This window comes from Podarcis pityusensis, assembly GCF_964106645.2.
Source record: "Podarcis pityusensis genome assembly, chromosome: 2".
Taxonomy (NCBI): Eukaryota; Metazoa; Chordata; class Lepidosauria; order Squamata; family Lacertidae; genus Podarcis; species Podarcis pityusensis.
Window position 1 is genome coordinate 53,972,191 of NC_138029.1, and position 23,790 is coordinate 53,995,980.

General features: G+C 43.2%; 1 protein-coding gene across 7 annotated transcripts in view; it reads left to right on the top strand.

Moving 5' to 3' along the window:
• JAKMIP2 (janus kinase and microtubule interacting protein 2) overlaps positions 1-23,790 on the top strand; it is a 102,430-nt gene that overhangs the window by 57,213 nt on the left and 21,427 nt on the right. For 4 of the 7 annotated variants that reach the window (XM_080997128.1, XM_080997126.1, XM_080997127.1 and 1 more), the window contains exons 2-3: positions 7,951-8,220; positions 14,766-15,263. In XM_080997128.1, the coding sequence (XP_080853254.1) occupies positions 8,017-8,220; positions 14,766-15,263 (702 nt within the window). In that variant the 5' untranslated portion in view covers positions 7,951-8,016. Of the gene's footprint in view, positions 1-6,056; positions 6,074-7,950; positions 8,221-11,685; positions 12,160-14,765; positions 15,264-23,790 lie in introns of those variants that run through there. The other 3 variants (XM_080997130.1, XM_080997132.1, XM_080997131.1) reach the window with 3 other exon arrangements.

Below are 23,790 nucleotides of genomic sequence, written 5' to 3' on the forward strand. Positions count from 1 at the left end.
TGTTGGTGATCCAGGAAAAATAGGGTTTTCTATCTTTGCTGGCCAAATCCTGTAGGCAGAGTTAGGAGGAGTAGGCAACTTGTTTTCTAGCTTGGTTCAGGCTTTTATCAGTCTAAAACTGAACCAATTTGTCCATTGGTGGGATAGCGATGAACAGACTTGGGAAAAGCAGCAAAATACCATATGAATTTCCACAGGGTGACTTGTAACAGAAGTTAATCTGTGAACATATCATTGTTTTAAGTGACACAGCTGCCCTTCCTGTTGTATTGTAAGCTTGTCAGGGATCACAGAGAATTGTGTGAGGAGTTCTTCATTTGGAGGCCATTTCACAGTAAATTGCAGCTTCTGTGTTCCAAATTGTTCTCTGAAAGAGATTCATCTTTCCTTCTTATTGATAGATTACTAGCTTCCCATTGATGGCAAACTGCTTATAACAATGGGTTAAATGATCACCATGGTTTGCCTGACAAGAGAAAGGGACACCACAAAGGATAGTTAGATAGGCTACTATTTCATGCTTCAAACATATTTTTGCAATCCAGCCAGGAGGCGTTTTCAGACAATTTTATGTGGAAAAGAGAAATCCTATCTATTTAGCTAATTGTTATTTGTTAGAGCAAAATCAGATGCTTTTGTATTTGTGTGCCTTCTGCAACAAGGTCATGAGAAAGAAGCCAAACACTGGCTTGTCCTAACCAAAGCTATTTACCTTCATATATAGGATCTCTGAAGAAATCAGGCCTTGAAATTCTTATTCTTGTTTCTATTGCCTAAGGTGTGCCGCCACCTCTAGCACTGCTTCAGAGAGAGAAATGAAAGTCAAACTAGTGAGAAATCAAATTCTGCCTGCTTCAGCACAACCACTGAATGACAAAATATTTTTAAAAGAAAGTTGTGATTTTCAATAAATCACTTAGCCCTGGAGACATGAGCTTTGTTGCACAAATCTGAAGCATGCCCCAGTAATCACATCTGAAAATTGAGCATGAGCTCTACCTTTCCTCCCACCAATACATACCCAATAGTATACAAATGTTTCAAGGCAGCTGTATTATAGATGGTTATAGATGATATTTCCCATTTCCCATATACATTTAATACTTCTGCATATGAGTAGGGTGGTATAGAGCCCCTCCAGATGGCCTACTTATTAAGCATTCATCCCGATTTGCTTGCACAAAGCTTACATGGAGATTAGTCTATGTTTGGTCTTTACTGAGCATTTTTTCTCATTAGTTTGTGGGGATTTTATATGACAAACAGCATTTATCTTGCACCGATCCTGATATTCTTGTGTGGTTGTTCTGTATCATTCTGTTAATCATTTGCCCATCCCACACTTTTTCCTCATCACTTTCCTAACTGCAAAAAGCTGGGGGGTTTTCATTGGATTTGATGTGTGTGTTTTTCCACTGGATTTATTGTCCCATTATGCGTTTGAATCCGCAGTCAACACCCCTACAAAATACTGACAGTCTGAAGGTGTCCATTGCTGAAATGTGAAATAAAATGCAAAATGGAATCACCCAAAGGACCTCTGTCTGTTCTGTGGTTATATCAGGTTCAAACTGGAACGCGAGGTTTACGTGCAAGTTCAAAACACACCCAAAAGTTACCAACCATGGTCAGAGAACCTTGTCATTGTGAGGAGATGGTAGGTCACCAGGCTGCTTAGACTTAAAAAAGTTTTGGCAAAAAAAACTTTTATTGAGCATGAGACTCTTTAATCTCAGGTTTGTGGGTTCTAGCCCCAGATTGGGTGAAAGATTCCTGCACTGCAGGGGGTTGGACTAGATGACCCTTGTAACCCCTTCCAACTCTACAATTCTATGATCCTCAACTGGCATGGCAAAAAAGGCTTGAAACCCATTTCAATACTCTGGACAGGGGAAGCTTATGTCACAACATCCCTAGTTATGTACATAAGATGTCAGTTTAAAAATGAATGGTGGGTCTTTCAAGTGAAAGGGGGCTTGATAGAAGTGTTTCCTTTCTCTACCTTTAGCCTGCATTTTAGAAACTCTTCAGCTGGATCGGTTCATCCAGGATTTAATGGTTATCTGGGATGTAGTCAACTGACCCGATTGAAATGGTGCCATAAGTATTGTGTGCCCCCGAGAAATAGTTTTGTAATGGGAATACGTGGAGACCTTTAACGAGAGGCATTCAGGTGTGAGAGATGCTAACAGTCAGTTGAGTGTCATGCTTTGTGGCTTTTCATCACAGAAGAGAAGTATTTGTAGCCGAGGCTGTAAATTGCATCCTACTGCATGGGTGGTCAGGGAGAAATGGATACGTGCTGTCTGAGCTGGTTTCTATGCAAAGGTCACCACACTGAGGCTCTGATGAAGTCCTTTGAGTTCAGGGGCTGACTGAATGGTGGATATTTATCAATGGCTTGTGGAAGGGTTCTAAATATGAGCCCTCTTCTGCACTTTAACACCTGGACGAAAATCTGATTTATAAAAGATGATGGTACATGGATTATGGATTTTATGACCACTGGTGATGGAGATGTTAGGGTATCAGCTATGTTTGGCATTTCTTTGAAGTGGACAGCTGAGGTTGTACATCTCACCACTTGTTTGTATAAGTTTATCAAGATTCAAATTAAAATCTTTAATACAGGAGATGTGAGAGGACAAAAAGCAGTTGAGGGAAAAGTCCCACAAGCCTGCAAACTCACGAGGGTGAGATCCTGTTGATACCGTTGCCTCATGCCTTTTCAACATTTCCTCTTAATTCTGAACAGTGTTTATAAGTTGAGCTGAAAAGCAAGCACATATACGAACAAAATATTCACGGGCCTCTCTGTTTTTGTTTGGTTTTCGTCCAGGCTACAGAATCTGCTCTTGTCTTTATTGACAAGAGCCTACAAAGCTTTCCTTTCATCTCTTCCCTGTCTCCTAAGGTCACAAAAATGCTGAAAAAGCATCAACTTGGTATAGGGATCATGTCACCAGCCATAGTGACCTCAATTCATAGTGACCTCAAATGTGTCTAACCTCCTTATAAACCGCTTTAAGTTTTTTTTGACAGTCAAGCAGTGTGTAAATTTTATGAAATAAATGAATACCCTATATACTTGAGTATTTTTTATGCTGAAAAAGCCCCCCTCAGCTTATACTTGAGTGAGGCGGGCGGTGGCAGCGGAGGGACGAGCGGCCCGAAAGGAGCCCTTTCTCACCGCTGGTCCCCCCGCCACCCGCCTCTCGCAAGGACAGGCACAGGAGCCATGGTTGGGAGAGGCGCTGCGCTGTACCTCTCCCAACCGTGGCTCCTATGCCTGCTCTTGCGAGCGGCAAAGGCGGCGGAGGGATGAGTGGCCCAAAAGGAGCCCTTTTGGGCTGCCCCTTCCTCCTCCGCTTCTGCCCCTGATGGCAGAGGAGGAACGAGCAGCCCAAAAGCAGCCCTTTCGGGCTGCTTGATCTTCCTCTGCCGCTGCTGCCACCACCAGGTTTGTGGTGTGGTGAACCGGCATAAACTCGAGTTAATAAGTTTTCCCAGTTTTTTGTGCTAAAATTAGGTGCCTCGGCTTATATTCGGGTCGACTTATACTCGAGTATATACAGTAACTAATATGGGAGTGCTGCTCCCCTATCCATCTTCAATACAGGCTCTGTATTTATGCTCTCTGATAAACCAAAATGCACTCTGTACATGCTCAGAAGAACTCTAAGCTCACAGATTCTGGAGCGGACCTTTGATAAACTGCAACTTAGGGTCAAACTATATACAACGCCATTCATGCAATTAGCAGTTGCACAAATGACTTCCTTTTTAAGTAAATTTTAGGAAAAGGGGAACTATTCCAGATAAGAGCTGGAAGAGGGATATAATTCTTTGACTGGCTCTGTCCCCAGTCCAGAAAGGCATCTACACACTTACACACACACACACACACACACACACACAAGAACACCTGCTATTTGCATTGGTGGGGAAGCTTCCCTGCATGCATGAGAACCAAATAGGAGCGTATAAAGAGGATAAGAAAGAATGGAGCTAGGAAGAACATTCCCCTTATTGATTCCAAATGTGATGCCTGACCTAGTCCCTAAAAGGATTCTGTCTGCCTATGTCTGCAGCAGGGAGAGTCGGGGATATTTCAAGCTAGCTGCCCCCTGTCAGTGAAGGTTGCTTACTTAATTCAGGGACATTTCCGACATGGGACTGTGCCACTGAAGCTGCAATCCTAAATGCACACCATTCAGCACAGTGGGACTTCCTCCTGAGTAAACATGTGCAGAATTGCACTGTGTGTGCGCGCACCACAGCATTAACAGCCCCAAACGCCTTTACGAAGAAGGGGTTTGATGTCATTCTCGTTTCACAGAAGAGTGACAAGGCAGTGACAACAATGATCATTCAGTAAAACGCTGAACAGTAGGAGAGCACATGCCTTCTCTTAAGGGATGCCTTTGATCTGACAAGGTCAATTTTAACCAGATTCATATTTTGTGGTGTACATTTTTAAGTGCTGCTGCAGACAGACAGTCTAGCCACAGGATCTTCGGCAATGTGTGCTCACTTCATAGTTTTAACTGCTTTCCAAGATTGGATGGGAGCAGAATTTAATCTCCGATAAATCTTTATCTATGCCGAACTGTTGTGGCAAACATATTGCTGCTCCTGCTTCTACAAGTGCTAGAAGAGAATTGCGCTGTAACAGCATTTTTTACATGGCTCCTACCAGGGACTTAATCAAGAATTCTTAAGCAATTAGAGGCGGGGGAGGGGGGATATATACCACCAGCAGTCTTGGTGCCTGCTGCATTGAGGCCTTAGCCACATTTATATTTTGCTATACTATTTCCAGGCACAGGTTCACACTTGAAAGCTCCTTGTCTGAGCACCTTTCCCCTCCCTCCTTGAGCTTTCCTCACAAAAACCTGCTCTTTAGCGCTCAGTCGGAGCAAACATCAGTTCAGGTTTTCAGCAGATTGACATTTGCTCTGAGTGAGTGCTAAAGAGCAGGTTTCCACAGACAAAACAAAGAAAAAAAGCAATGGTGGTCAGACTTGGAGCTTTAAAGCATGGACCATACCTGGAGAGAGCAGAGGAAAGGTATGTGTGGATAAGAGATGGCTAGAGGGCTGCATGGACTGCATCAGGACATCCAATTTTGGGGTGCTATGGCCCCAAAATTGTCTGAGGCGCAATCTTGCAGAGGTCATTTAAAGGGCATGTGAGTGCATACCAGAAGATGCACATCCTAGTTTTCCACATATTGTAGGGCATGGGTTTTAGAGACTGGGACTGTATAGGGAACAAGTACTTATTTATGCAGAACATTGTTAAGCTATGGAACTTACTCCTGCTGATGACCATCCCTGTGAAATCCCCCTGAAGCCACAGAGGGGTTGCATCCTAATTATCCATGAACATTATGGTCTTGTTACCAGTGGATTCCTGTGAACTCTTGCTTCAGAACAGTGGCTACTGTCTGTAGCAGTTATCTAGATATTTGATATGCTTGCGTGTACCTGTTCTGAAAACAACAACAGGCCAACCACTCCAGCCACTTTAGTGTTTGTATAAACTGTTCAGATTCTTTATTGTTGTGTTCCATACTGTGCAGTGGAATTTTGGTGTGTGTGTCTTTGGTCCTAGGCTTGATTCTTGTATATCTAATTCATAATCTGATTAGAATGATTAATTCTAGAGCACTGAGCAGCACGTCCCAATAGCTGCTGAGAGTGCCAAGTCAGCATTCTAAGGATTGTAAGCAAACTTACCCGCTGCATTTATGCTAAAGCTTGTTATCTCACTAGTTCAGTGTGTCACAGCTGCCTGGATACATCTGTAAGCAAATACAAATGCCAAGCGTAACATATGACTGTCTGCAGAGGAGAGGGAAATCAGCACTTGATATCTGATAAATCAAGAGTGAATAAGCAAGCCTTTTTGAAGGCATCTCCAAAACTCATTTCCTCATTATGGATCCCTTCTCCCTCTCTTTCATATTTTCCTGTGTACCGACACAACTAAGCCTTTCTGCAGCTGCTAAACATGGTCGCATCACACCCTCCCTGCTATGTGGGTAGAATTGAGACATTCCATCTGTGTGGTAATGATATTTTTAACCGTCGTTCTTTATGCTTTTAGGCATACACAGCCAAAGATATCCTATTTCGGAAGCGAAAGCATCCATCTTTTATGGGCCAATGGTCTCTCATTGTAGATTGACCTTAAAACAGCACATCCAGCACACTGAGCAATGCTCATGCTGCAGGACTGCAGTTGGTGATGTGTGCCATCTGCAGCATTATGAGAGAGTTCAAATTGTGGGGTAACCTGCAGCCAATAAGGAAAGGCATCTCCAGAGCAGTTTCTTCCTGCTGCTATAATGGAGTTATATGCTATATATGCTATAGAATGTGCTATAGCTAAAGCTGTTAGCTATAATTCCTTACTTTAAACAAGCACACCCAGAAAGAAATTATCTCTCTCCCACCCCACCTCTTTAAGCTGGATGTACATTACACATACACTGCATATGCAGACTTACAGAAATTTCAGACTTGGCTTGCATTGCGTTTCTTTGTGATAAATTGCCACTGGTCTAATCACATAAAGCACAATGCTGGCAAATAACTGGACTGGCCAGTGTGAGACTTCTGTACAAGCAGCTGGTATTGGTATTCATGCCTCAGACACCATGGATGTTCTAGCCACGGAATCAACACTGGAGTTTATTCTGAACGGATGGGCCACTGCTAATTTGCACATTTAATTAACATAATTGGAAATGTTGGTGGTTGACAGTATGGGAGTTGTGACAAGTCCTATCTCTCCAGCTGAGTCTTCCAACAGTCTTTGAAACAAACAAAAAAAGCTCTGATATTGCCAAGCCCAAATGTTCAAAAATAGGACTAATGTAAGGGTCCTTTGATTTGCCTTCTGGTTTCTGAGCTTTCAGGATTCATTGCCAGTATTTTTCCAGGTTTTCCCCCACTACAACTGACAAGTGCTACAACCCATTTAATATCTATACAGTATATATAATTAAGATTCCTCTTTGAACAAGAGTCCCCAGGCCAATGGGAAATTGCTTCTTAGAGCACAGATTTCCCACCTCTCCAAACAATTTATTACAGACCTAATATTCCAACCCCCATGCTTGGTAATGTAATCTAAATCCTTCCTAGATGAATTGCAACATACGGTGTGTAACAGTGAGTGGACTGTCCCCATACACTGTGCCATTTCCAAATCAGAGCTTATTCCAGAGTAGTCTCCTTCACTACTTTGCCCTCCTCCTTCCCCTGGGGTTCTGCTTGCTGCAAGCATTAGCGCTGTGTGAGGGGTGGGGGGTAGAGAGAGAAAAATTAAGGGAGCACTGTGCAACAGAAATGGACACCCAGGATGTGTTAGCAGAGTCTTTGCGCTGGTTTCTACTAGAGCACCAGGTTAGTTGAATCTGACCCAGAGTACCCAAAAATACATTTGACATCTGAAATCTGTCTTATGGTTATTCCTATCAGCTTCTGAAACGTGGCCACAGAAGCCCTTCTCCATGTTCTATCAATAGGAGAATTATAGTGTCCATGTACATATAACAGGGGCTTCTCTGTGATGGTGGGCTGACTTTGGAATGAGGAAGGTACGCCTTCAGCCAATTCTCTATTATTCCCTATTGAAGTTTAAAACATTGTTATTTGCCTGGCATTTTAAATTATTTAATTTTTATCTGGTTGAATGTTTTTATTCCTCTCAGTATTGTGTTTAACTGTTCTATGCTGTTTTAATATTGCATTGTGGATTTTAAATTGTCATATATACCTCCCAAGAACTCTATGGTTCATGGGTGGCATATATGACCTGGGGCAGTTTTTTAAATCCTTAAAACAAAGCAAAACATTGTCTTTATATTGAGTGTTGCTAAGCAGACTCCAGCTTTCACTGAACTTGCTAACTAATGCTGTGTCATCTTATTTCTCCCAGGACTGCCCAAGGAGCTGATGGGGCTATCTTTACGAATGTCACACAGTAGGTTCTGAGACAACTTTAATGGAAAGAAAGAAAAAATGGCTGTTTCCATTTGAAAAAGGATTCTCACGCACAGACTCACAACAGCCAACAGCCATGTCAAAAAAAGGACGCAGCAAGGCTGAAAAGCCTGAGGCACTGATTATGTCCTTACAAGCTGCCAATGAAGATCTCAGGACCAAGCTAACAGACATTCAAATTGAGCTTCATCAGGAGAAGTCTAAGGTGAGTGAAAAAATGGTAGTCAGAGGCAGCAGGTGATTAAAAAGAACATGACATTGCAAGGAATTAATTAAATATGCCTTCCCGCCATCCCAGAAGAGGGAATGAATCAAGCTTGCAATGCTTATTTGTGAGGTTTGCTTCTGACTTCCCTAAACGGGAAGTAAAGACAAAACACACTTCAGTAATACATGCCAGGATGGGCTTTTACTCTATAGCAACGGAACAGCAGGGTAAAAGCAGTAACTAAGGGTGGAGCTGCAGCAACCAGCCTGTGCAGTATGTTCTACAAAGCCAGCCGCAGCCATCTGTGCTGCTCTTTAGCATATATTTAAGAAGCAGGCAAACTTCCCCATATATACCATTTGGTGAGTTGGTTCTTTGTATTTACCCAAGTCCTCTTAGGATACTAGACAAATAAATGGTCGGTCTGCTGTTAGTACTGACATCGTTCAAAACTGGCTGTATGGAAAAGAACCATGGCTCAGTGGTAGAAACATGCAAAAGTTCCCAGGCTCAATCGAACTGCCTTGAAACCCTGGGGAGCTGCTGTCAGGAAGTGTCCACAGCACTGATGTAGATAGATCAGTGCTCTGACAGCTTCATGCGTTCCTGGGCTGCAAAATGAGGTGGAAAAGGGACTGTAGAATTCCGACTCTACTATTTCAGATTGCAGAGGAGAGTTACATTATGGATGCTCTTGTGTCAAAAAACTAGCACAATGGGAAGATGGCTGGACCTTTCTTTCCCTTTTCAGAAGCATTAAAAAAAATGGCATTCTTCCACCTGTGCTGTGAAATGACATCCAGATTCTCTATGAGTTTTACTTGCCGATCTAAGGCTGTCTTGCGGCTTTGAATTCGCAGTCCAGCCACACTAGCAATTTTATAAGGTTCTTGAGGAAAATTTCCTCTCCCTTTCTCTTTCTGCCCAGAGAACTGTAATCGACATCAGTGACCCAGACTCTTTGATTCTTTTGCCAATAAGCATCGCCTCAGGCAAAACAAATCTAGGCTGCCACTGGATTCCATAATTAAGCAGTACCATTTTAACTTCCATGAAGTCTTTCATCACGAAGACCTTTCTGGGCTGTCCATATATCAAGGCTACCATTGACCTCAGAGGACAATCAACTGTGTCTGTCGAAATCCAGTTTATTTCATTGTGGAATGATTGGGATGAAAGAAAGACTCAGTGCTGCATTAATATCAGACAAGATAGTGTACTCCAGAGTATTTCTCCTTTGGCCCTCCAGTGAGAGTCAGTCATTAATTTGCAGCCCATTTTAGCAACAAAATAATAATTTTGAATGAGAGGAGAGCTGTAAACCTATGCCCCAAAAAATATGTGCAGAAGCTCCAGTCATGTCAGTGGGACTTACCTATGTGTAAGTGAGTGGAAATTGAGCTTTTGTTTCCAATTCATCATGTGCTGCACTCTATTTTTACAATCTTGAAAGACAGCTTGTGTTGGGTCCCCTCCCCCCTTTCCTTGGCACAGATCCTGTAGCACTCAGGAAAAAATTAGCTGCTCAGTTCACTTAAGAACTGTAGGCTAGTTGCCAGAGGCCTGGAAGATGTAGCGTGAGGAGGAGGTTGTCCTGACAATTGCCACTTCATTCCAACCCTACAGTCATCTGCATCTCTTGGTTGGTTGCAGCTTTTTGGAATGTGCTGTTAACAAGAGAGAGACAAAGGGACCCACGTCATATATCGAGAATGGGTGGGGCAACCAGATTTTAAGAGCGGCGAGAAGATTCATGGTGTTCGTTGCAGTTTTTCTTGTAATTTTTCCTTCTTGTAATAATGAGAGATATTCCTGAGTAATAATCCTATTATAAATAATCCTATTATAAACAGAGGATGGGTAAGAGGCCCCTTCCTTAAATGGTACTCTTGTGTTCTACAAAGGGGTCCCATAGCAAATACCTGAAGGATCAGCAAGATTGTCCCAACAGCAGAAAAGTGTCATCTACTGTACAATGCTGGCGGTATCATCACCACAATTTTAGAAACACAGTTTGAATAGAGGTGAATTCCAGAAGTCTAGGTGGGACAGATGAAAAGAGGTGCATAAAAATAAATCCAATAAGTTTTGGATAGCTTCAAGAGAAGCAAATTAAGCTATTATTTTTGGCACATTTTTATCTAACTCTCCAAGGAGTTCAAGATGGCATTCAAAGGAGTTTCTTCATTTTATTCTAACAACTCTGTGAGGCAAGTAAGGCTGAGGTGAGGTGACTATCCCAAGATGTATTGAGGCAACAAAAGCATTCCCCCCTTCTTTATTTTATTCCTTCATCCATGGGTATGGAATATATTTTAAACCAGATAAATGCTAAGGGGAGGAAAAGTTTCCAAAGAGCAATTTGGGTTCAACATAGGTCACCAAAGTCTTCACATCAGAACTAAAACTGATCAGTGCTCTTCCTAAGGCAAGAGCTATTTTCATATTGCTTTTGGAGACAGCAAACTAAAACATGTCCCCAGAATCACCCTACAGCAATTATTCCAAACTGAAGTCTTATTTCAATGTCATGGGGAAAATTCACATGGTAACCTCTATGCATATGCACTCGGAATACAGAGCAGGACCCCAGTGACTTCCCCCATGTACCTACCAGCCCTGCGTGGGTACAGGTGTGTGTGGAGACTTTCTAACCAATAAGGAACCCTGATCATCCTTACATGCATACAGTGAACATGAAAAGTTGTTCATCCTGGCATGTGCAAACTGGAAGCTGCATAGCCACTGGGGCTTGGGGTGGCATGTATGGTACTTTTCAATGGTCTAAGCATATGCCATATCCATTGAGGCTAGTGTGCAGTGGAGGGAGCATGTGAGTAAAAGTCTGCTTATGCATATGCAATTATTCCAAATTGTACATGTGTGTGTGCCATGTGTATGCATGTGCATGTGTATGTGAACATGTGTGTGCTGAATCTATGTATGGTGGGTGCTGTTTATGTGTAACTTCTGCCCTCACCTGTTCTGGCCACACCCACTTGTGTTTGTCTCTGCCCACTGCCAGTATGTGGTCCGAGGAGGTTGGATGCAACGAGGCCCTCGGAATGAAAAAAGATTCTCCACGCCTGGTGAGGTTTTGGACTTCACCCAAGGAGACCTGAGTTCAGTTCCCAACTGAGCCACAAAACTCATGATGTGGACTTGGGATAGTCACCTCATCTCAGCCTTACTTGCCTCACAGAGTTGTTGGCTGAGCACAGATAGTCCCTTTTTTCCCTCCACAGAAAAAGTCCACACGTGCAGTTTCTGACAAGGCTTCATCGCTGCAAGCCTATTACAATATTATATTGATTTTTCCTTGGTGTTATCACTGAGTGGGCCTCCCTGTTGGTTTTAAATATTTCTTTGCTTTCCCTTAAATTGTATTTCACTATATTTGTTGAAAAAGAAATACTCAAAGGAAAGCCTTATTTATTGAACACCCCTCCCCCTGCAAGCTTTAGTATTAAACCAAAATTGTTTCTCTATCCAAGTGTTTTTCCCTCACTAAATTGCTTTTGTCACTATCAGGCTGCACTTGAAGTCTGCCCTCATGATGATGTTGAAAGCAGCTTACAGTGCAGAAAAGACATTATTGTTGTTGTTTTCTGTCAAGAACTGTGAAATATTTATAGGGGCGAGTGCTGAGATCCATACATGAGCCCTTCTTTAAGCAAAATTCCTATTGAATATTGTTTCTGAAGTAATAAAGATGAAGTGCGGATTTAAGCCACCCATTCAGGTTGCAATGCACAGACTTCAAAAGCTCTGTCAGCAGATTTCAGATGGGCTCAAGGAAATAATCAGTGTTGCGGGAGGGCCAAGCTAGATGTGAGGCTTGTCACGTAGTTAACCCAGGCATGCTTGCTTATTTTTAAAAATAAATAGCTGGTGCAGGACTGAATTTGGGTTTGATGAGGCCCTAAGCTATTGAAGGTAATGGGGCCCTTTATATGTCCAGCTGTCCTTTGTCAACAACAAATTGTCGCTGTTTTTTGTGTTGAATATATGCTATATGGTAATTTATGGACCCAATAGGTATCTAAAGCCATTTGCACATGCAGAATGTATGCATCCTATATATAGAAATGAGCAAACCAGTGACATTTTAGGGAGCAGGCTAGCAGGTGGGGCCCATTATTTACATCATAGTAGCCTACACAACATAAAACACTGTTGCTATATGTAGGTTTTATTTTATTTGTTTTTTATCTTATATTTTGGAAATGTAAATCCAGGTTTTTTTTCCTTTCAATTTTTTTGGGGGGCCCAAGAGAGTGGGGCCCTAAGCTTTAGCTTGTTTAGCTTATATGTGAATCCGGCACTGAGCTGGTGGATAAGGTGTGGGCGAGCCAGATGGAGACCATGAAGGAAGGCTTAAAATCTCACATCCTCTTGCCTTCTATTTGCAATGGCAGAAAAGTTCCCTTGGAGACCAGCTGTTTGGTGGCAATGTCATGCATGTGGAATGCCATCCCAGGTGAGAGTCACCTGGCCCTTACCTTGTTATTGTTTTAGAACCAGGCAAATATTTTTTTTTATTTACACAGCCTTTTAAAGGTTGCTAACTTTACACTATTTTCAAGAATTTGTGAGTTCTGATTTTTACCCTCTTCTGTGTTGTTGTCTTGTTGTTTGTTTCCCGCTATTTTTATTCTTTTGTAGGATTGCTGACTGGCTATATCTATATGCAGGAATGCTGACTGGCATATATATATTTACAGCAAATTTTGTAAATGATCTCTTCAGCTTCATTTATGCATCTTTCAAATCGTAGATAGAAGAAACAAAACTAAATTCTCCAGATGACAGAATAATTCAGCAGCAGTAAAACAAATCACATACACACAATAAAGAGAGTTCATGTTGAAGTGTCAGAGGATAGTGCAGAGTGGGGGGATATTCATCAGAAATAACCTGCGTAATGTAAGCCATCTTTTGTGAAGTTACAATCTTTAGATTTGCTTTCTGGAGTCAGGCCTGACACGAGCAGAATCTTCCCTTGCGTACCCTTAGATAGTATTTTGTGAAATTGAGACACAGAGGAGCAAAGGTTTAATCGTCACCTTGGCTCAAAAGCCATACTTTCCTTTTCAGAATAAGCTGCATATTCAGAGTAAGACTGATATGCAGGGCCGGATTTAGATTTGATGAGGCCCTAAGCTACTGAAGGTAATGGGGCCCTTTCTATGTCCAGCTGTCTTTTGTCAACAACAAATTGTCACTGTTCTTTATGTTGAATATATTCTATCTGGTAATTTATGGACCTAATAGGTATCTAAAGCCATTTGCACATAACAAAATATGTATTTTTTCAAAGTAATTGTTGAACTGAAATACAATTACAAAGAAGTGTGTGTGTGTGTGTGTGTGTGTGTGTGTGTGTAAGTAATATATTTTGTAAATGTGCATCCAGTTTTTTTTTCCTTTAATTTTTTTGTGGGGCCCTAAGCTATAGCTTGTTTAGCTTATACATAAATCTGGCACTGCTGATATGAGATACCACCTTCTTCCATCTACAAATCTAGTAAAGTGGCCTGCATCAACAACGATGAATGGAACACAGAACTGTAGGCTGGCCCAAAACCTAACTACCAGCCACAGATCACCTTAGTGATCTATTGTTAACCATTTTCTGGTGGCTCATTGAAAAATACCAAACATTGGATGAATTACAACTCCCAGATAGCTTTGCAAATTTGCTTGCAGGTAAGGCACACCATGTCCTTGTCCTCCGCCTCTGTATCTTCACTCTCATGAGCTATGGTAGTTTTTTAAGCCTGAAATACAGTGTATTGGAACACATACAAAGGAAATGTGTTAGATTTCCCGAATTGCAGGGGTTTGGACTAGTTGACCCTTGGGGTCCCTTCCAACTCTAGAATTCTATGATAGGAACAGCAACAACAACAAAAAGTCTTAGGAATTTATCTCTATAATTCAGAATAAATGCAAGACAAGCATCTGAATCAGTGTGCAATTCCCCAAAGGTGGAGATCAGATTAACTCAGGTGTGAATTGCTTGGGACTCAGGGTTCACACTTCAGTTAAGGTTTGGTTGGAAACTTGCTGCTCAGGACTTTAGCTATATTAGTAAACAAGCTTTTGGTCTCACTCTTGGAAGAAAAAGAAGCCATTTGGAATTGTGTGACAACTGCAAATTCTGTGAACATTTTTAAGACTTATATCACATTATCAACTTTTAGGCCACAAGCAAAGACAGATCTGTTTACCCCAGCATTTGATTTTTAACTAAGATCATATGGTATGATCATACTTAAGCCTACTGCTGTGTCCACCCTTTTAGTAAGGAAGGCTAGGATTCAGCCTTTTAATCAAATTGCAGGAGGAGTATTTGTACTAAGAAAGGTTGTTTAATTCTTTTGCTGTTGCTTTAAACTTCTGTGTTGATATACTTTTTTATAATTGCCATCTGCTTTGAAACATTTTATGTAGCGACAAATGTAATGGATAGTCTTTGTCGTCATTATTAATTGTTTCATTACATCTATTTTTCTCTCTCCCTTCCTGTCTTCCTGTAGGTAAGCAGACTCGAAAGGGAGAAAACCCAAGAAACGAAGCGGATCCGGGAGCTGGAGCAGCGCAAGCAGACAGTGCAGATCACTGAACTGAAAGCGAAGCTCCACGAGGAGAAGATGAAGGAGCTGCAGGCCGTGCGGGAGAATCTCATCAAGCAGCACGAGCAAGAAATGGCTAGGACAATGAAAATCAGAGACAGTGAAATCCAGAGGCTCAAGTCAGCCCTGTACGCGTTGCGGGAAGGGAGCAGCGACAAAGTACGGACAGCACTGACCATTGAGGCTCGCGAAGAGGCCAGGAAACAATTTGACTCTGAGCGCCTTAAGCTTTTGCAGGAAATTACCGAACTCAAGTCTGCCAAAAAGCAGGTGGACGAAGCCCTGAACAACATGATCCAGGCGGATAAGATCAAAGCGGGGGATCTTCGGAGTGAGCACCAATCCCACCAGGAAGCAATCTCAAAGATCAAATGGGAGAGCGAGAGGGATATCCGCAGACTGGTTAGTAACCTTATATGGATGGGAAGCCGCTTAACAGGGCTCAGAAGTACATAAAGTGGTAGCTTGGTTCTCAAACTTAATTCGTTCCGGGAGTCTGTTCCCAAACCAAAGTGTTTCAAAACCAATAATAATAATAATAAATAATAAATTTTATTTATATCCCGCCCTCCCCAGCCGAAGCCAGGCTCAGGGCGGCTAACAACACTAAAATAGTGCAACATTATAAAAACATTATAAAAATTAATTAAAATCAAAATTGATGGCAACCATAAACTAAAGTTTGTAAAGATTGCCAAAGGAGGGAGTCAGGCTGCGCCCTGACCAAAGGCCTGGTGGAACAGCTCTGTCTTGCAGGCCCTGCGGAAAGATGTCAAGTCCTGCAGGGCCCTGGTCTCTTGTGACAGAGCGTTCCACCAGGTTGGAGCCGCAGCCGAAAAAGCCCTGGCTCTAGTTGAGGCCAGCCTAACCTCTCTGTGGCCTGAGACCTTCAAGATGTTTTTATTTGAAGACCGTAAGTTCCTCTGTGGGGCATACCAGGAGAGGCGGTCCCGTAGGTACGAGGGTCCTAGGCCGTATAGGGCTTTGAAGGTTAAAACCAGCACCTTAAACCTGATCCTGTACTCCACCGGGAGCCAGTGCAGCTGGTATAGCACCGGATGAATGTGATCTCGCAGCGAAGACCCCGTAAGGAGTCTCGCTGCGGCATTCTGCACCCGCTGGAGTTTCTGGGTCAGTCTCAAGGGCAGCCCCACGTAGAGCGAGTTACAATAATCCAGTCTGGAGGTGACTGTCGCGTGGATCACAGTGGCTAGGTCAGGGCGAGAGAGGTAAGGAGCCAACTGCTTAGCTTGGCGGAGATGGAAAAATGCCACCTTTGTTGTAGCTGCAATCTGCGCCTCCATGGAGAGGGAGGTATCGAAGATTACACCCAAACTCTTAACAGACGGTGCTGGCACTAATTGCACCCCCGCAAGAGATGGGAGTTGCCCCCTCAATCCCATATCGTCCCGTCCCAGCCAGAGGACCTCTGTCTTCGAAGGATTTAACTTCAACCGGCTCCCACGTAACCATCCAGCCACAGCTTCCAAGCATCTGATCAGTGTGTCTGGGGCCGAGTCAGGATGGCCATCCATCAACAGATAGAGTTGGGTGTCATCAGCATACTGATGGCAGCCCAGCCCAAAACTCCGGACAAGCTGGGCGAGGGGGCGCATAAAGATGTTAAAAAGCATCGGGGAGAGTATCGCACCCTGAGGTACTCCACACACCAAGGAGTGGGGGGATGACAATTCCCCCCAAAGCGCCACCCTCAAAACCAAGGCATGCTTTCCCATAGAAAGTAATGCAAAATGGATTAATCTGTCCCAGACTTTTAAAAACAACCCCTAAAACAGCAATTTAACATGAATTTTACTATCTAATGAGACGATTGATCCATAAAATGAAAGCAATAAACAATGTACTGCAGTCACACAATCAGTCAGTCAGTAGCTGAACTGGGTTCCACACAGTCACACAAAAAAACAAAATAAAAAGAGCCACAAAAACAAAAACGCAAAATAAATAGCAAAAACAGACAGACCTCAGCGTAACACTCAAAATGGAAGTGTGGCAACACTCAAAACAGAGCACATTCGGCTTCCCAAAAAAGTTCACAAACCGGAACCCTTACTTCTTGGTTTGCAGTGTTTGGGTTCCAAGTTGTACCAAGGCGTTTGAGAACCAAGGTACCACTGTACTAGTTTTGTGCAGTTGTCACAACTCTTATGTGACACCTGCAATGACAAAAGAAAGGTTACAGGGGCAGGAATGAATTGGCTGCTGAAACAGGGCAGTGTAGCTCGAGATGCCCCCATCCTCTCCCCCACGCACACCACACGGATCAAATTCACTGTGGGAACATTGCATCCCCTTCTGAGTGTTATCGAGACTGACATATAAAATCAGTGAGCATAACTTACATAATAGTAGTTAGTCTCCCTCGTTGTTATTAGGGCATGTGAACAATGCATGCAAGCAGCCCGCTTTGACTCTGCATGATTGTGTGCACGGGTACACAGCTGCCAAGAAAAAAAAATTCTGTGAACTTGGGGTGGAGGCCCACAGCCGTTTCTTTCAGCACAGCCCCTAGGGTGGGGTAAGCCAAAACTGTACAAATGGCAATGTATTCCATGTATCTCTCCCCTAGGCAAGCCGCCTCTCCTTATAGGAAACTCTGTATGACTTTTTTGCTTTGAAAATCCATTTCTTGGGGGGAATACATTTAAAGCAGGGGTAGGAAATATCCATCCCATGATACGAAGACTGTTCACCTCTCTATCTAGCCCGTCAGACACTCCCCAGGCCTCACCCCTTCTCCCCAGGCCACAGCCCTCCTCCATGCTTTCTTTGGGTGGTTTTTGCCTTGCTGGGATGCGTCCTTGAACTGTAATAAAGCCACTTGCTTGCCTGTATGGCGGATGGAGCGGGGGGGTGTGTGTACAGAAAATGCTGGCTTTTGCATGGCTGGAATGTAGACTTCCGTACAAAGTTAAAAGTTCAATCCTTCATCCTATCCACTTTTCCCTGTGTCCTCATCACTTGCAACTGGTATGTGGCCCCTGGGAGATTGTTCCTTACTCCTGATTTAAAAGATGCCGTTAGGTGCCATCCATATGGACCTGCACATGGTTCCCTGCCAGTTTTCAGCAAACAAGCCAAATTGTGCCACTATACATAATCTCTCTTTCTCTTTCTCTTTCTCTTTCTCTTGATGTATCCCTCATTTTCACATTGTTCCTGTAATTGTCTTTGCCTGCTTGCAAAGGTCAGCAGACAAGCAGTGAAGTAGATTTACCCATGCAAGTAGGCACACCAGCCTGCTATTTGAAATGGAAGCACAGGAACTCGATTTGCAATTGTGTTTGTTTGCCCACAGGTGGGGGTGCAGCTTGCCACTACTGCGATCCCAAGGAGCACAATGTTCTAGGGCTGAGGTGAAATGGGGGTGAAGTGTTTCGTGTAGATTTCCACCCTTGGTGAATGCATTATTCCTTATACGTCATTGGGAGGTTCTTTTGCACTGCTTTGTGAAAGGGTCTAACACTTTGCTCAATAGGATAGCAGGTTGGGGGTTAAAAAGGAGATGTGAATCCCAGTGAAGGTGTTTCATGGCAGGCAAATGACACCTTCCGTCGCATGTGACATTCACAGTGCGTCACTTAACTGAGATGTGCATTTGAATTGATATTCTGATACAACATGCATGCATAAAGGAGGCGCCCATGATTAGAGTTGGATTGTAGCAAAAATGCACTGCCAGTGAGCAGTGGAACTGATAGTACAGTATGACACAACCAGGTGGACAACATGGATGCTTTCTGTCCTCAGTGATGTCATCATATAACAAATTTGACTGGATACGTGCCACTGTGACATCACCAAATTCAGTATGTGATCCCTGATTAGATTAATTAATCACTGGGGGAAAGCCCTTCAAATAATAATAATAGTAATAGACTCCAAAGCAGCAGCAAATGGGAAACAATGACTACAAACAAATGTTGAAAACTGTGTTAAAGAGTGGAAGGTAAAGGATCAACTGCAGATGTGCCTTTAATTGATTGTTGCTGTTTAAGAAAGTATTTTCCTATTTCTCTGGCCTCCAAGCTTAAAGAGGATCAACTTGCTTCTCACTGCTAGTCTTGTAAAATATGCACAGAGTCCTACACAGAACAATGCATATAAAGGAACATGAGTATACCTTTCAAAATCATATATATATTCAGTAAAGCAGGAAGACATCTAGTGGCAAGCAGAAGTCTAGAGAGAAATAACAAAGCCAATCTCTCTCTCTCTGTGTGTGTGTGTGTGTGTGTGTGTGTGTGTGTGTACAAACACTGCTGAGTGTATACAGAGAGGGAGTGTTGGATTCAGTCCACAGCACTGAATTTGTCTGGATGACTAGCCCAGAATACAAACTTTTTGGGAGCCACATACAAAGCCAGACCCTTGTGTCATGCATATTGGCTTAAAAGCACATTTCACCAGACTGGCAGCTCTGTAAACAAGATCAGACCCTGCCTCACAGACTTTGCTTTGCTTTTAGGAAAGCAACTCCTGTTAAGGATATCACAAGATATTGCAGGCTCTGGAAGTGGCTTTGAGTTATGTGTGGAAAATTCTCCAGAGTCTATTTTGTGTGAATGCTTGCACATAGACACCCCAAATTAATCATTTTCTGAGCATTTATTATTCTTATTTCTGTTATCTAGTTCATACCAAATTGTGACATTTTCAAGTCTCACATTGAGAGGTCTCAGTCAAAATCAGTCTTCCCCAGTGTGGTTTCTCCCTGGTATTTTGCACTACAACTCCCAACATCATGGTCTAAATTCTGGTTAACAGTTTCACTGCTAGGGAAAAGCTAGTACCAAAAGTAGCCAACATGATGCCTTCCAGATGTTGCTCGATATCAACTCCCATCCGCTTTAGCCAGCATGGCTGATGGTCAGGCAGGGAGGATGGGAATTATAGTCCAATAACTTCACATTGTAATGACCAGGCCTTCTTGGTAGTGGCACCTGCCCTGTGGAATGTCCTCCCACCAGATGTTAAGGAAATAAACAACTACAGTAAATGACTTTTAGAAGACATCTGAAAGCAGCCCTGTTTAGGGAAGTTTTTAATGTTTGATATTTTATCATGTTTTTAGTATTCTGTTAGGAGCCACCCAGAGTGGCTAGGGAAACCCAGCCAGATGGGTGGAGTATAAATAAATGATGATGATGATGACACAGAGTAAATTGAACATGACATTGCAGAGAGGAATGGGAGATCTGAGTGTTGAGGGTCTATCATTTGTTTGTGGCTTTTTTCCTTTGTTTAGTTTACTGGATAGCACTGTGTTGTTGTTTTGCAGTACAGTATACAGTCCCACACTTAGCTGGGGAAACTGACTTTAGTTGATAAATGCTAGCCAGACATTAATCTGAGTCACCTTCTTGTTCTAAAATTGTTCTATACTCATCTTACATAAGCAAACATTTGTATGACTTTGCAAAACGAAAAGCTGCTCAGCATTTACTGATCTTATCGACTGCAAAAGCTAAACGTTTTATGTATAGTTCAACAACCAGTACTGCAGTTAGGACTACAGTGGTACCTCGGGTTACATACGCTTCAGGTTACATATGCTTCAGGTTACAGACTCCGCTAACCCAGAAATAGTGCTTCAGGTTAAGAACTTTGCTTCAGGATGAGAACAGAAATCGTGCTCCAGCGGCACAGCGGCAGCAGGAGGCCCCATAGGCTAAAGTGGTGCTTCAGGTTAAGAACAGTTTCAGGTTAAGTACGGACCTCCGGAATGAATTAAGTACTTAACCTGAGGTACCACTGTACTGACATTTTTTATGGACAGCTGCTTCATTTTTATATAGTTGCATGCAGAAAATCAGGTTTCCCTGTGACTGCATTCCCATACAGGCAAAAGAGCTGACTGACTTCTGGATATCAAGCTTATATTAAAGACACAGAGCCTTTGCCATAAAACTGTGGGCAGGCCTATGCCATGCATTTAAACCACATCCAACACACATTTAAAGTACATGAATCTCCCCAAAGAATCCTAGAAGCTGCAGTCGTCATCCTGTCCCCCGTCCCCTGCAAAAAAACCTACAATTCCCAGCATGGTTTAACTACAGTTCCCAAGATTCTTTGGGGAAAGTCATGTGCTTTAAATGTGTGTTGGGTGTGCTTTAAAGGTATGGTGTAGATCTGCTCTAATTAGCCTACATCGTCCAGAGTAACATATGTAGAAGTTAGCAAAATGTGCTATGTCCAAGTCAAAGGTATGCCTTTAGCACACAATCTTAAATGGAGAGAGTGAATGGGGTGCACCTCACATTAAAAGATCTTACAGGTGCCCTCTAGGTGTTCTTCCCTGCCCTGTGACAGCTGCTTGCTTGCGAGTAGTTTGCACATGGCTGTGAGAATGCTTAAAAGAACCAATCATATGTTTATTACAGATTTGGCACAGCAAACACACCCTTTTTTGATTTTGTAGGAAATATCTACTTTATAAGGTCATTTAAGCAGTCTCCCCACCATACAAGAACTCCCTACAGAAGAATATCTAAAGGACACAACAACCTTTCCACAGAGTAGTGCCAGCCAATACAAATTGAGCGAAAACTTCTCGATCCTAACTGCAGGCTGGTTTAGATGCTCTAAAACCCTCAGTGCAAAACCTCCCAGAAAGTAGCATAAGATCATGTGCAACAACCCTGATTGGTGTTGCTTCCTAGTAGTGATTGGTGTAGGTGCAATAATAACCACCACCTCCCTTTATGACTGCCTACTGGGAAGCAGCACCTCCCAATGTGGTCAGATTGGGTCAGACACTACTTCCACTATACAGCTGCCTCCGTGGACCTTTCCACCTGGAAAACTTTAGATGTAGGCTCTTTGAACCAGCCCTTTAGATGTAGACACTTTGAACCAGCTCTTTGAACTGGGATTCAGGCCTCATCATGGGACTGAAACTGCCTTGGTCGATGATCTCCGGCGGGCTAGGGACAAAGGTGAGAGCTGTTTCCTAGTTCTGCTGGATCTCTCAGCGGCGTTTGATACCATTGACCATAACATCCTTCTGGACCGTCTAGAGGGGCTGGGAGCTGGGGGCACAGTCATACAGTGGCTTCGCTTCTTCCTCCTGGGCCGTGTTCAGAAAGTGGTGGTGGATGAGTGTTCAGACCCCTGGGCTCTCACTTGTGGGGTGCCTCAGGGTTCTGTCCTCTCCCCCATGATTTTCAATATCTACATGCAGCCGCTGGGAGAGATCATCAGGGGGTTTGAGCTGGGTGTTCATCATTATGCAGATGATACCCAGCTCTACCTCTCTTTCAAATCAGAACCAGTGAAGACGGTGAAGGTCCTGTGTGAGTGTCTGGAGGCGGTTGGAGGATGGATGGCGGCTAACAGATTGAGATTGAATCCTGACAAGACAGAAGTACTGTTTTTGGGGAACAGGAGGCGGGCAGGTGTGGAGGATTCCCTGGTCCTAAATGGGGTAACTGTGCCCCTGAAGGACCAGGTGCGCAGCCTGGGAGTCATTTTGGACTCACAGCTGTCCATGGAGGCACAGGTCAAATCCGTGTCCAGGGCAGCTGTTTACCAGCTCCATCTGGTACACAGGCTGAGACCCTATCTGCCTGCGGACTGCCTCACCAGAGTGGTGCATGCTCTGGTTATCTCCCGCTTGGTCTACTGCAATGCGCTCTACGTGGGGCTACCTTTGAAGGTGACCCGGAAACTACAGCTAATCCAGAACGCGGCAACCAGACTGGTGACTGGGAGCGGCCGCCGAGACCATATAACACCGGTCTTGAAAGACCTACATTGGCTCCCAGTACGTTTCCGAGCACAATTCAAAGTGTTGGTGCTGACCTTTAAAGCCCTAAACTGCCTCGGTCCAGTATATCTGAAGGAGCGTCTCCACCCCCATCGTTCTACCCGGACACTGAGGTCCAGCACCGAGGGCCTTCTGGCGGTTCCCTCACTGCGAGAAGCCAAGTTATAGGGAACCAGGCAGAGGGCCTTCTCAGTAGTGGCGCCCTCCCTGTGGAACGCCCTCCCACCAGATGTCAAAGAGAACAACAACTACCAGACTTTTAGAAGACATCTGAAGGCAGCCCTGTTTAGGGAAGCTTTTAATGTTTGATGTATTGCAGTATTTTAATATTTTTTTGGAAGCTGCCCAGAGTGGCTGGGGAAGCCCAGCCAGATGGGCGGAGTATAAATAATAATCACCCCATACTAACTCAGCATGTTTTTCACCTGACAATCACATGGTAAATAGGGCAGCTATGAGCTGGCTTTTGGGGACATGTTGATCCGTCCATCACAATTAAACATTGCAAGTTGTCTCATTTTGGGAAAGTGTCAGAATGTGGATTGAGCTCAGATACAGAGAGAAATAAAGAAGAAAAAATCATGAGGCCAAAATAATTCAGTTTAGAGTAGTTCACCCAGGGCCGGATTTAGGTTTGATGAGGCCCTAAGCTACTGAAGGTAATGGGGCCCTTTATATGTCCAGCTGTCCTTTGTCAACAACAAATTGTCGCTGTTTTTTGTGTTGAATATATGCTATATGGTAATTTATGGACCTAATAAATATCTAAAGCCATTTGCACACAACAAAATTTGTATTTTATCAAAGTAATTGTTGAACTGAAATACAATTAAGAAGAAAGATATTAATAGTGAAATAATTATTAAGCTCTAACTTTAAAAAATTCCTTTAAATTTTGGGGGCCCCACTCTCTTGAGGCCCTAAGCTATAGCTTGTTTAGCTTATACGAAAATCCAGCACTGGTTCCACCACATAGCTGCTACATAACAAAATGTTGTGTGCCCACCAAATAAAATATTTTCTTAGCTCTGAAGCATCTATATGTCCCTTTTCAACATCCTGTTTTCAGCCTTGGCTTGTGAAGAGTTGCAATCTATTTTTCCTTTGGCTTTTTCACATGCCATGACATAACAGTCA